Genomic DNA, 14,320 nt, shown 5'->3' on the forward strand with positions numbered 1-14,320 from the left:
TGGCTTGGGGATTTAAACCCAGACGTGACAGCCATTAAGAAGATAGAATCACGCAGCTTTGGCCAGAGTGGGGACCTTCGCAGCTTTGGTGGAGAGAGAACCACTTGGTTTTGCCAGAGCGCAGACCCCTGCAACTTTGGTGGAGGGGAGAACCACGAAGCTTTGCAGAGGAGAACCACTCAGCTTAATCCTGGCAGATGACACAGCTGATGGTGTTGGGAGTGTGAATCTATCTTTTTTCCTGATATATGGTACCCCAGATTAGGGCAGAGGGAGAAGGAAGGACTGTGTGCATCTGTGGGTATCCTAAAACACTTTAATATTTTAATGAAGACATTAGGTCACTACTTTAAGTCTGTATAGCTTTAAATAAACATTTCCTTTCCTTTTCACAAATCTCTAGCATTTAGAGACATCTTTTCTCTGGTGGTGGACAATGCTAACATAGTGGGGGTACTTTCAGTAATAGTATATTGTACCCCCTTGGCCTTGTTCTGTAACAGTTTGAAATTTATATAAATTGAGTGATTTTGTGCCTGATTTCTTTGGATTTAATTGTGAGACTCATGATTTCATGTGTACTTATTCTTTCATTTTCATTGTCATACAGGTATCCCTCACTTTCAGAAAGTTTGCATGGTGCCACTTCATTTTTATGAAAGACTTACATTAGTACCTGTCTTTACTACAAATAAAAACCATTGGTGTACTAATGTAGCAGAATGAAATAACGTGATGTTTTGGAAAGCAGAGAACACTCTTTACTTTTTGCTATTTCAGCTTAAGAAATGCTTCATAAGGAACACTACTTTGAGATAATTGGGGAAATCTGTATATGTAGGTATGGGTGCAGCATATTTTCTGTACCCATTGTACCATTGATAGACATTTGGGTTATTTTTAGTTCTTGGCAGCTATGAATAATTCTGTTTGCACATTCTTATTCATGTCTCTTGGTGCACACATACATCATTACTGTTAGGTGTATACCATGCTGACATGATGGATATGATAATTTAGATTTTTATTCTCTTCCCCCTTCCACTGTTGGCAAAGTTTCCTTCTCTACCCTGAGATATCTACCTCAATAGATATCTCTACTGAGATATTGTTCTCAGCCATGTGAATTTTTTTGCCTGTTAGAATGTGAGCAGAGATGATATGAACAGGAGTCTTAAGGTGCTGGTATAGTTTGATTTGGCTCTTGAGCTCAGATGATGCACATGAGGAAACCATGTCTCATATGGCCATTACCCCTCCAGCCTGGGCCCTCAGGATAAACATATGTAGAACAAATAGGAATCCAACCAGCAGCCCAAACCTCTACCAAAACAACTGTCATACCAGGGTGACTGTGGCTCCAAAGCTGTGCCTCCCTGAGAAGAAACAACAGAAACTCAGTACTGTATCTATGGGGAAATAGATACCACTAAAATAATCAAGCTGGTAACTAAATAGGTATAAATAAAGTAATAACTAACAAGTCCAGAAGGGAGGGGAGACCAGTACACAGAGTTAGGGTAATTTACTATCTAAAATGTCCACTTTCCAACCAAAAATTATGAGGCATACAAGGAAATAGTAAGCTATGACCCATACACTGAGAAAAAAGAATGCAACACAAACTCCTATGAAGGACACACAGCAGACCCAGAGATGTATGAAAGGATGCTCAACATCACTAGTCATAAGAGACATGCAAATCAAAACCACGAGAGACAAACTCACACTAATCAGAATGGCCATCACTATCAACAAACAACAAGTCCTGGCGAGGTTGTGGAGAAAACGGAACCCTAGTGCACTGTTGGTGGGAATGCAGACTGGTCTGGCCACTGTGGAAAACAGTATGGAATTTCCTCAACAAACTAAAAATAGAACTGCCTTTTGACCCAGCAATTCCACTGCTGGGAATCCTGAAACACCAATTCAAAAGGACTTATGCACTCCAATGTTCATAGCAGTATTATTTACAATAACCAAATGCTGGAAACAGCCTATGTGCCCATCAGTAAATGAGTGGATCAAAAAAACTGTGGCATATTTACACAATGGAATATTATGCAGCATAAAGAAAGAAGGAACTCCTACCTTTCACAAAAGCATGGATGGAACTGGAAAATATGTTAAGTGAAATAAGCCAGGCAGTGAAAGACAAATATCATATGATCGTATCTGTAAGAGGAACCTAATGAACAAAAAAACCCAGCAAAATAGAAACAGAGGCATGGAAACAAGGAACAGACTGACAGTGACCAGAGGGAAGGGGTAGGGGATAAGAGTAGGAAAAAGGGGAAGGGACTAGTCAAAGAACACATATGAATGACCTATAGACATGGACAATAGGGTGGGGACTGTCTGTGGTGGGGTGTAGGAAAGCAAAGGGGAAAAATTGGGACTACTATAATAGAACAACAATAAAATATTTATTTAAAAAAAGAAAATAAAGAAACTCCTGTGAGAGTGTTTAATGTTGTATTTATCACAGAAAAGCTTCAAAATAACCTTTATAAATATGTTCAACAAACTAAAGGAAAGTCTAAAGAAGTAAAGGAAGTTATGATGACAATGTCACATCAGATGGAAAATATCAATAAACATACATTATTAAAAACATCAAGATTTCAAGATGGCTGCAGAGCTACATTCACCCAATTTTGGCCCCAAACCAGATTTACAGCTAAATTATAGAGCAAGCAATCTGAATAACAACTGAGGGGTAGCTGAACTGAAATAAAATCACCAAGGATGTACAGAAGAAGCCATACAGAGACTGGTAAGAAAGGTGGAGGCATGGAAAGGGTTGTTCCCTGCACCCAGGTTCAGTGGTGACTCAGAAGTGGGAGAGATACTTCAGCTGCAAAACTACCTCCCTCCTTAGGAGCATGGAGTGTCAACCCCATGCAGGGATCCCCAAACCAGAGCAACAAAGGCAGGAAGAGGAGCCTGCAAAGCTTCTGATGGTGAAAATCAGTGGTGGTTCAATTTGCCTGGGATACACAGATAACACCTTCCCAAGGATGAGCACTTCCATTGTTACAGTACCAACATGGAAGTGCACTGCCCTGTCTCTCACTGCTGGTGACGTCACGCTGCTGTACTCAGTTCCTACAGAAGGGTCTGTTGGCTGCACTCAGCAGTGACTTTAGGGGCTCTTGTTTTCTGGGGGGGATTTTGGCAGAGACTCAGACAGTGACTAAATTGTGTGGCTTTAGAAAGAGAGCCTATTTCCCCCACCTCCAGTGCACAGGTGGAGCCCTTCCCCCACCTCTTGAATCACTTGGCCAGCCCTATTATGTTGAGTTCAGTTTCCTGGGGGGACCAGAGTACCCACCAGAGCCAGCACTTTCAGACTGTGTCTCCTGGGAAAGCTTTTGTCCAGGAACAAGATGGTTTCTGAGATCTGTTGCTACATTGCATGGCGGGAGCAAATCCTGTCTCCTCTTCAAGCTCAGTCCACATTACTTTGGGAAGGGGAAGAAGTGCCAGTGCTACCTCCCCCACATGCTTGTGGGCACTACCCTCAATGGGCTTGCAGGAGATACACTTTGTATTCAAAGATGTAAATATATCAAATGTAATTAGATGAAAAGAGATTTATTATGCAATAGGATTCATAAGAAAGTTAAAATAGCTGTACTAATATAAGACAAAATAGGCTCTAAAACAAAAAATATTAGAGATAAAGGAAAAATTTATAATGATAAAAGGGCTAATTCATAGGGGTTTATAACAATTATAAACAGAAATAACAGAAGTCCAAAACACATGAAGCAAAAACTGCAGAAATAAAGGGAGAGATAAATACAATACTTGATGGAGATTTTAATACTTCACTTTTAATTATGGGTAAAATAACTAAATAGGAGATCATAACTAAACCTAACAAACCTCTATAGAACACTCCACTTGACAACAGAATATACGTTCTTCTCATGTGTACATGAAACATTCTATAGAGTAGACTACTATATACCAGGTCATTAAGAAAACCTCAATAAATTCAGTGTGTTTCTCTGACTACAACGGAATAAAATTAGCAATCAATACCTAGAAAAAATTAATAAACTTACAAATATGTGTAAGCTAACACAATCCTAAGTATCTGATGGATTAAAAATAAATCAAAAGGATTAAAAACATACTTTTAATTGAGTGAAAGTTAAGATACTAAATGCCAAAACCTATGGGGCATAGCTAAAGAAATGTTTAAAGGAAAATTTGTACCTGTAAATGCCTATATTAAGAAAAAAGAAAAACTTGCCCTGGCTGATTGGCTCAGTTGGTTGGAGCATTGTCCCATACACCAAAAGGCTGTGGGTTCAATTCCCAGTCAGGGCACTTGCCTAGATTGTGGTTTTGATCCCTGGTTGGGGTGTGTATGGAAGGCAATGAATTGATGTTTCTCTGTCACATCAATGTTCCCCCCCCACCCCCGCACCTTTCCTCTCTCTCTGGAATCAATGAACATATACCTGGATGAGGATAAAAACTTTTAGAAAGAAAAACTTTAGAAAGTTTTTTAAAATATATTTTATTGATTGTGCTATTACAGTTGTCCTATTTTCCCCCTTCACTCCCCTCCACCCTGTACACCCTCTCCCACCCATATCCCCCCCTTTAGTCATGTCCATGTGTCATACTTATAATTTCTTTAGCTTCTGCATTTCCCATACTATTCTTTCCCTCCCCCTATCTATTTTCAACCTACATTCTATGCTACTTATTCTCTGTACCTTTTCCCCCTCTCTCTTCCTCCCACTCCCCTGTTACTAACCCTCCATGTGATCTCCATTTCTGTGGTTCTGTTCCTGTTCTAGTTGTTTGCTTAGTTTCTTTTGATTTTGCTTTAGGTGTGGTTGTTAATAATTGTGAGTTTGCTGTCCTTTTACTATACATGTTTTTTTTAATCTTCTTTTCTTAGATAAGTCCCTTTAACATTTCATAAAATAAGGGCTTGGTGATGATAAACTCCTTTAACTTGACCTTATCTGAGAAGCACTTTATCTGTCCTTCCATTCCAAATGAGAGCTTTGCTGGATAGAGCAATCTGGGATGTAGGTCCTTGTCTTTCATGACTTGGAATATTTCTTTCCAGCCCCTTCTTGCCTGTAAGGTCTCTTTGGAGAAATCAGCTGACAGTCTGATGGGAACTCCTTTGTAGGTTACTGTCCCCTTATCTCTTGCTGCTTCTAGGATTCTCTCCTTCATTTTTTACCTTGGCTAATGTAATTATGATGTGCCTTGGTGTGTTTCTTCTTGGGTCCAGCTTCTTTGGGGCTCTCTGAGCTTCCTGGATTTCCTGGAAGTCTATTTCCTTTGCCAGAGTGGGGAAGTTCTCCTTTATTATTTGTTCAAATAAGTGCTCAATCTGTTGCTTTTCCTCTTCCCCTTCTGGTACCCCTATAATTCAGATGTTGGAATGTTTAAAGATGTCCTGGAGGTTCCTAAACTTCTCCTCATTTTTTTTGAATTCTTATTTCTTCCTTCTTTCCTGCTTGGTTGTTTTTTTGTTCCTTCTGGTCCACTCTATTGTTTTGAGTCCCAGTTTCCTTCCCTTCACTATTGGCTCTCCATGCATCTTCCTTCATCTCTTTTATGGTAACCTGAATTTTTTCATGTAATTTGTGCCCAAAATCAACCAATTCCGTGAGCTTCCTGATCACCAGTGTTTTGAACTGTGCATCTGATAGATTGGCTATTTCTTGGTCGCTCAAAAGGATGAGTCCTGGGGGACTGATCTGTTTTTCTGTTCGAGACATGTCTCTCTCTCTCTCTCCTCCCTCCCCCCCACCCCGGTCTGGTCGCTCTTGTTACAGTGAGGGGCAGAGCCTCAGGTGTTCACCGGGGCTGGGCACCCCAGTCACTAGATTGTGACGTTATATGTGGGGGCGGGGGCGGGAGCGGGGACGGGAGGGAACAATGGCGGTAGTTCCATTCTCCTGGGATCTCAGTCCCTTCTCTGGGATCCTGGGTTGCGCGCTCTGCCCTGGTCCACAATGCCGCCTCACTGGGTCTGCCAGCCGCTGCTTGCGTACTCAGGGTCCACCACTGCGTCCCAGAAGGCTTACACGCTCCTGGTTGCTTTATGCGCCCAGTTCTCCCCGATCTCTTTGCACTGCAACCCATGCCCACTCCTCCTCTCAGCCCCTCCTACCGGTCTGGATGAATGGGTCTACTTCAACTTCTTGGCTGTCTGACTTCCATTCAGATAAATTCTCTATCAGTTCTGGGTGTTATTCTGGCTCTAAATTGTTGTTCTAATCTTGGTTGTGCATGCAGGTACGGTGTGTCCACCTATGCCTCCATCTTGCCAGAAGTCCTCCAACTTTAGAAAGTTTTTAGAAACTCTTCTAGAAGGAAACACTCAAATGAATAATCTAACCCCCACCTTAAGAAACTCTTAAAAGATGGGAAAACTAAATGTCAAACAAGCAGTAACATAGAAATAATAAATATTAGCAAAGAAATTAAGGGAATAGAGTACAGAATAACAATAGAGGAAAATCAATGAGTTCAAATTTGGTTTTTTGAAAATATTGACAAAACTTTAGTTAGACTGGCACACACACAAAAAAGGGAAGGCTCAAATAACTAGAATCAGATATGAAAGAGGGAACGTCAATATGAACTTTACAGAAATAAAAAGGGTTATAAAGGAGTAATAAATAACTGTGTGCCAACAAATTAGATAAATTGGGTGAATACCTAGAAGTACCAAAAAGCTACTGAAAACTGACTCAAGAAGAAATAAACAACCTGAGCGGAACTCTAGCAAGTGAAGAGATTGAATTAGCAATTTAAAACACACCAACAAAGAAAAGCCCAGACAGAGGCCTTCCCTATTGAATCATAGCAAACATTTAAAGAAGAATAACTATAAATTATTCACAAGCTTTTCCAAAAAATCAAAGAAGAACAAACATGTCCCAACTCATTTATAAGGTCAATGTTATCCTGATACAATAAAAAAAGACAAAATAATGACAAGAAAGGAAAACTACAGACATATCTCTTATGAATATTAATGTAAAAATTCTCAACAAAATACTAGCAAACTAAATCCAGCAACATGTAAAAAGAATTATACACCATGAACAAGTGGGTTTTGTTCCAGAAATACCAGGTGAATTTAGCATCAAAAAATCAACTAATGTAATAAATCATATCAATAGGATACAAAACAAAAGTCACATGGCCATGTGGCTATTGCTACCAAACTGGAACAGGCATTTGCAAAATCATTTCTTGCCTCTCTGGGTGGTCACCAAGATGGAATCAACTGCTTGGACAAAGCATCCAAAGAGCCTGACAAATGTCCTTTTTGGGGCATGTGATGAAAAGGTTAGAATCTGGAACTTGATCAAACGAAACTACATCTGTACAATACAAACACATAAAGGTTTTTTTTATGAGGAAAATGTACTTATTTCTGTGGGTGTACTTTTTTTTTTACTGTTGGTGATGACAAAACTGTGAAGCAGTGGAAAATGGATGGACCAGGCTTCAGAGAAGAGGAAGTACCATTGCATTGAATATTAGGAAAGACAGTGCACACAGGAATTGATCACACTAGAACAAAGTTATTTTTGCCACATGTGGACAGCAATGAGATGTTTGAGATGGACAAGGAATCAGTTCTATATGTTTAATGACCTGGGGATTTGACAATATAAGTTGTGTTAAATTTAACCCAATTGAGACATTTCTCTTGGGAAGTTGTGCTTCTGACAGGAATATAGTAAATGCTATATGATATGAAGCAAGCTACTCCTTTGAAATGGAAATCTTAGATATGAGAACAAATACAATTCGTTGAAACCCTATGGAAGCTCTCATTTTATTGTACCAAATGAAGATTACAACTTATAAACTTTTGATGTGGGTACACTAGACACTCCTGTAATGGTGCATACGGATGATGTATCTGTGGTGTTTGATGTGGATTGCTCTCCCTCTGGGCAAGAGTTTGGTCCACTAGTTTTGATAAATATATTCAAATCTGTCCTGTGGACAAAAGTAGAAGCAGGGAAGTATATCACACAAAGAGATTGCAACATGTTATCTGTGTAAAATGGACTTCTGGTAGTAAGTACAATACATTATGTGTGGATCTGTGAAACGAAAATTCATCTATGGAAAGCTAATGCTTCTGAAAAACTGGGTGTGCTTACATCACGAGAAAAGGCAGCCAAAGATTATATCAGAGTTGAAGAAGAAATTTGAACATCATTGTCATATGAAATGTATCTCTCTTCACCAACATCCACCAAAATCTATCTACAGCTAGATTCAAGAACAGCACGTTATGAAAGAAGCTTGTCGACTAAAGGAAGTGAATGTCTCAAACATAGCAAGCTTACATCTGTGCTAATCATGTCAGAGAAGAAACACATAGTGGCAGTTGTTAAATAATATTTGGTATTCCCACCAATACTGATGTTTTATTATTTGTAACATTTTGGTTTGCAAACTTTACAAATAAAAATACAGCTAATCCTTGAACAACATGGGTTTGAACTGGCCAGATCCAACACAGTTGGCCCTTTATATTTTTAAGTTGTATAGGCACAGATTCAACAAACCTTGGACCAAAACAGTATTTCCTATCCAAGTTTGAGAATCCAGGAATGTGGAAAGTCAACTGAAGTTATATGTGTTTTTTTTTCTTTTTAAATTCTCATCAGAGGATAAGCTTATTGATTTTAGAGTGAGAGGAAGGGAGAGAGCGCCTGGCCCCTGAGCAGCGATGGAACCCTAACCCTTTAGGTGTAGGGGAGGAGGCTCCAACTAACGGAGCACCCCAGCCAGGGCATACAGGGATTCTCCACTGCTCATGGGTTTGGTGCCCCTAACTCCTGCATTGTTCAAGGGTCTCCTTTACTGTTTCTAGTATAACAATTTAATTGTATGTGTAGAGCTTTATCATTACTCATTTTAACTACCCTGAAAAATTATCTTTAAAAGGTGGCCTGGTTCATCCTTGATCTGTTTCTTATTTCATTGAAGAATACAGAGTATATGCAGACTAATTTTTTTCTGTTAGAAATTGCAAATATACTTTAGCTCTGATCTATTACTGTAGACACTATACATTTAAATTTACATTTAAGACCAAACATCTCTTTTGTTACCTTTAACATTACTTTGAATAATTATTGCAATGATTCTTCCTAGGATTTCACATAACATGTAAAAGAATTATGTCAGTACATTTGTCAATCAAATTTATTTTCTGTGCTTTATATTTGGCTTTTTACGACTTTAAAGATGATCAGCCTACATTTATGTAACTTTCATAAATGATAATAATTATAATTTATGGTCAAGTCACAGTAATAAAACATCCCTTTTCTCAGCAAAAAAAGAGGAAGAAGTAAAACTATCTCTATTTTCAGATGACATGATCTGGTATATAGAAAATTCTAAGGAATGAAGTAAAAAACTACTAACTGTAATAAATGAGATCAGCATGCTTGCAGCATACAAGACAAATATACAGAAATCAATAGTATTTGTACATACTTACATGAGTAATCTGAAGATAAAACTAAGGAAACAATTCCACTTAGGACAGCTAGAAGAATAGAATAGTTAGGAGTAAATATAACAAAATGTATCCACTCAAAACTACAAAACATTGTTGAAAAAAATTAAAGAAATATAAATAACTGGGAAACCATCTCATCTTGGATCAGAAGATTTAACATTGTTAAAATGGCAATACTCACCAAACTGATCTACAGATTATGTACAATCTCTATCATATTCCCAAATAACTTGGTAGAAATTGAAAAGCTAATTCTGTAGTTCATACGAAATTACAAGGGACCCAGAATATCCAAAAAAACAGTTCTGAAAAAGAACTGTAAAGTAGGGGAACTCACACTTCTAAATTTAAAAACTTACTGCAAAACAACAGTAAGACATTGAAGAGAAAGGAACCCTTGTACACTGTTGGTGAGAATGTAAATTGGTGCAGCCACTATGAAAAACAGTGTGAATGTTTCTCAAAAAGCTTAAAATTAAACTACCATATGACCCAGCAATTCCATTTCTTGGTATTTATCCAAAGTAAATGAAAACACTTAAACTTGTTGAGATATATGCATCTCCATGTTCATCTGGAGATAATGCAGCATTATTATTAACAGTCAAGGCATGGAAGCAACCTATGTGTCCATCAATGGATGGATAAACAAAATGTGATACACACATGCACACACACACTCTACACTGGAATATTATTCATACATAAAAAGAAGAAAATCTTATAATTGTGACAACTTGGAGAGATCTTGAGGACATTATATACTAAGTGAAATAAGCAGATAAGGACAAATACCATATGGTCTCACTTATATGTGGAATCCAAAACAAAACAAGACAAAATGAAAAAATGAACTAATAGATTCAGAGAACCAATTGATGACAGTCAGTGGTGGGAGGTGCAAAGTGGATGAAGGTGGCCAAAAGGTAGAAACTTCCAGTTACAAAATAGGTCATGGGGATGTAATGTACAGTACAATGAGTAATAGTACTGTATTAAATACTGACAGTTGCTAAGAAAGTAGATCTAAAAAGTTCTCATCATAAGAAAAAAATTTGTAATGATGTGTGGGTGACGAATGTTAATTGGATTTATAGTGGTGACCATTTTAAAATATATACAAATATGGAGTCACTATGTTGTATACCTGAAACTAATATGTTATAGGTCAATTATATCTTAACAAAAAAAAAAAGAAACTAATATGCAATAAAAGGAGCTTAACAGAAAATTAGACAAACTACTAGTTTAGATAAAAAATTAATTTAGATACTATACATTGCAACAAATTTCAGATGGATAAAAGACTTAATAACAACAAAACAGAGTAATATACATATTCTGACTCTTGGTGGGGAAATACACTCTGAATACTACACAAAGGGGAAACACTTTGATAATATATTTCTGAATACATAAAAACTTTAACAAGCTTATCTGCAATTAACTATCGAACTGAGCAACAGAATGAAGGAAAATTACAACATAATAAACTAATAAGAAATATTTGCTCTGTAATATTTTAGCAAATACTTGCATGCATACATATATAGCTTTAAGTATGAAAATATAAATAAATATGTATTTTTTAATAAAAAATTTAAAGGATTTTATTTATTTATTTTAGAGAGAGGAGAAGCGAGGGATAAAGAGAGGGAGAGAAACATCGATGCAGGAGAGAAGTATTGATGTGTGCCTCATCCTGGCTGGGGACTGAACCCACAACCCAGGCATGTGTCCCCACCAGGAATCAAACAGGCAGGACAACACCCAACAAACCATGCCACACTGGTCAGAGCTGATATATGTGTGTATATACATATGTATATATATAAACACATGATCTATACTCAGATCTAGATGCTTTGTCAGGAAAGAAATATTGAAGAAAATACAAATGTACCAGCACATGGTATTGTCATGTGGAAAACATAACATCCCAAATGTATTAAATAAAAAAATGTACCACATTTAGTAAAGAAACTTGCAAAGAAAATTCAAGAGCCTAATTTTGGTAGACAAGTGGCAAAAACGGTGCAAAAACCCACTGCTGATAGGCATGATATGTCATTCCTAGGCCTGGGGTTCTCAGTTCCCAGCAGCTATGGATTCTGACAGAGCTCAAACCCCTGTTAAAAACAGTGCCTGTTTTTCTGGACTGGACGGACATTCAGGCGCTGTGGGGAAGCCTCTGCCCGCGTGACGCGTCAAACGTTCTACTCTCTGCTTGTCCTTATGCTGTTTCCAGGCAGGACAATTCCTGATATTTTTACTTTCCAGTCCAAACTAACTTACACATTTAGGCTTAGGTCAGGTCAGGGTGGATTAAAAAAGAACAAAGAAAAAAAAAAGCAGCCTTACCCAACTGTCAACTTGGAGTCATTCGGAAACAGGTTATTCATTTCTGTCATGAGACTTGGAAAGGCGTGTGTGTATGTGTGTATATTTTTAATGCATGTGAACGATTTGGAATTTAGGTCTTCCTCTCAAAAAATGAAAGAAACAATATGTCAGAGCCAGTAGGAAGTTCATTATTAAAATTAAAACATGGAGAAACTCTGGAGTTTTGCTGAGTGCGATCAGTACAAAGGATGGTAGCAAGTTTTAGCAGCTGGACACGTTTTGCACATGGACACGTGCACACATATTTTGCACACGGCACATATTTTGCACTTGGACACATGGACACGCTCTGCAAATGGATACACCGGCACGTTTTGCACCTGGACACATTTTGCACTCGGACGGTTTTGCCCAGCAGATCGTGGCGGCAGCGACTCGGAGTTGGACGCAGATGACCACGACGCGGCGCTGGCCCCGAGTCCCGCGAGGCGCGCCGCCACCACCACCGGGGAACTACAAATCCCGGCGCTCGCGGCCCTCTCGGCCAGAGGCCCTAGTCCCCAGCATCGAGAGTCGTGGGGATACGCAGCTGGGGGCGCCTGGAAGCCAGCGGCATGGAGCCCCCGATCGCTGACGCCTGCTTCCTGGGCGACGTGGGTACGTGCAGGGCGCCGCGGTGGTGTGGCCGCGGGGCTGCGATACAGGGATTGCGGAGCCCGAGGGCTGGCAGAAGAGCGAGGACCGCCAGAGTGGGCTTTGGGGGACTGAAGAGGTGCATCTGATGACATTGGCTTTGTGATTGTTGATGCGCCCTTCGCAAGTGTCGTCAGGGGCTGTTTGGTGGGCCCTGGTTGAGGGGCTATGTCCTTAAAGGAGGAGGGTTCGGTGATCCCCTGCTTTCAGACGTGATGGTTTCTGTGCCCCACCCCCGTCCCCCGCCAGCGCGTCCCAGTATTGGTCATAATAATGACGCGACACTAGTGGGACTTCCGAACGGCAGACCCACCACCAGAGCTCTGGCACCCTTGAGGACGATGCGGATGGGGGTGGAGTGGGGTGGGTAGTCATCGCCAAGTTGAAGGAGAACGTAGGTAATGCACAGGAGGGACCATTTGTAACGCAGCAGGGGTACAAGCCCAAGGCGGGAGCTGGAACGTCTTCCAGGCGCCTGTGAGAAGGCAGTGCCGCAGTGTCATGAGCACCCCCCACCACACACACACGCAGGTGTGACAGAAGGAATCAGTTCCAGAAGGAGGATGTGCCCTTATGACATTGTCACACTGTGTAAAAAATGAAATCTTGGTTCTTTACTGGTTCTTCTTTACCATTTGGGCTACCCCAGAATGAAATGGGTTTGAGGGCAAAGGGACATTGTTTCCAGGAGCAAACTTTCCTGCCTGTTTAGTAAGTCTATGGCAAATAAAATGAACCGTGAAAGCACTTTGAAAGCCTGGAAAGAAAACAAAATCTAAAGTATTTCTACACTGGTAAAAACAATAGTGGGAGTAAAAGTGAGAAGTCCTGAAGGTAAATTTAGCTTAAGAGGAACTGCAGTCATAGTAAGGCAAATGTGTTTTGATTTTGCAAAAGAACCCCCTTCAACTCAGTCAAAATCATTTAATAAACATCTGTTTTTACTTGACATTCTGCCCCAGGCAGACACAAGACTTTGACCCTGCCAATGTGATCCACATTTGTTGGATCAATTAAATAAGCAAGAAACAGCTAATCATGGAAACCTCTTTAAACACATTTTGGTTCATGTAGAGCATTCAATAGCACAGCGTAACTTCTGAGGGGTTTTTTTTTTTTTTTTGCAGAGTTTAAGGAATGTGACTTTTGGAAACTCTGACTAAGGAGTGTGACTTAAGGAATGTGACATTCTAAACTAATGGACACACAGTTTCTGGAGTTTGTGACTATTTTTTGACTGTTCTAATATATTTCTTCAAGATAGGTCCTGCTGACACTTCTATTTCAAAACTAATGAATAAGCTGAATTTGTTGAATCCCAAATAACACTGCTGTCCCAGCAGAAGTACAGGCCCATTGTAGGGCTTATTTTGACATTTGGATCTCAAATTCTAGTGGTGAACTCCAACCAAAACATATAAGTTTTCCAGTTTCTAAAGTAACACTTAACAGAGGTGAAGATTGCTGTCTTACAATATGGTCTTGTCAATAAGTACAAAGATTGTAGGGCAAGTCACATCCTAAAGCGAATCTGATGTTTATAACTTAGCAAATGTAACACAGTGTTATTCACCCAAGATAAGTGTCTATTTGCAAAGTTGAAAAAGTGATCCCCATACTCAGCACCTGTCCTCAAGAGGTTCTGATTTTGAAGAGGCTGGGAGAAAATAAAAGGGATCCTTAGGGAGTTTGGGTTCTAAGCAAGGAGAGCTGCTTAGTTCTTCAGTTATCTTT

General features: G+C 39.4%; 1 protein-coding gene and 1 pseudogene across 1 annotated transcript in view; both read left to right on the forward strand.

Moving 5' to 3' along the window:
* Positions 1–2,885: 2,885 nt before the first annotated feature.
* On the forward strand, positions 2,886–8,415 carry LOC123831133 (annotated as a pseudogene).
* Positions 8,416–12,280: 3,865 nt separating this feature from the next.
* Positions 12,281–14,320, forward strand: part of ASB13 (ankyrin repeat and SOCS box containing 13) — a 39,283-nt gene continuing 37,243 nt past the window's right edge. Inside the window, exon 1 of the mRNA XM_045858084.1 lies at positions 12,281–12,550. Within this exon, the coding sequence (XP_045714040.1) occupies positions 12,508–12,550 (43 nt within the window). The 5' untranslated portion in view covers positions 12,281–12,507. The remainder of the gene's footprint in view (positions 12,551–14,320) is intronic.

This window comes from Phyllostomus hastatus, unplaced genomic scaffold, assembly GCF_019186645.2.
Source record: "Phyllostomus hastatus isolate PE091 unplaced genomic scaffold, TTU_PhHast_1.1 phas_scaffold_1674, whole genome shotgun sequence".
Lineage (NCBI taxonomy): Eukaryota > Metazoa > Chordata > Mammalia > Chiroptera > Phyllostomidae > Phyllostomus > Phyllostomus hastatus.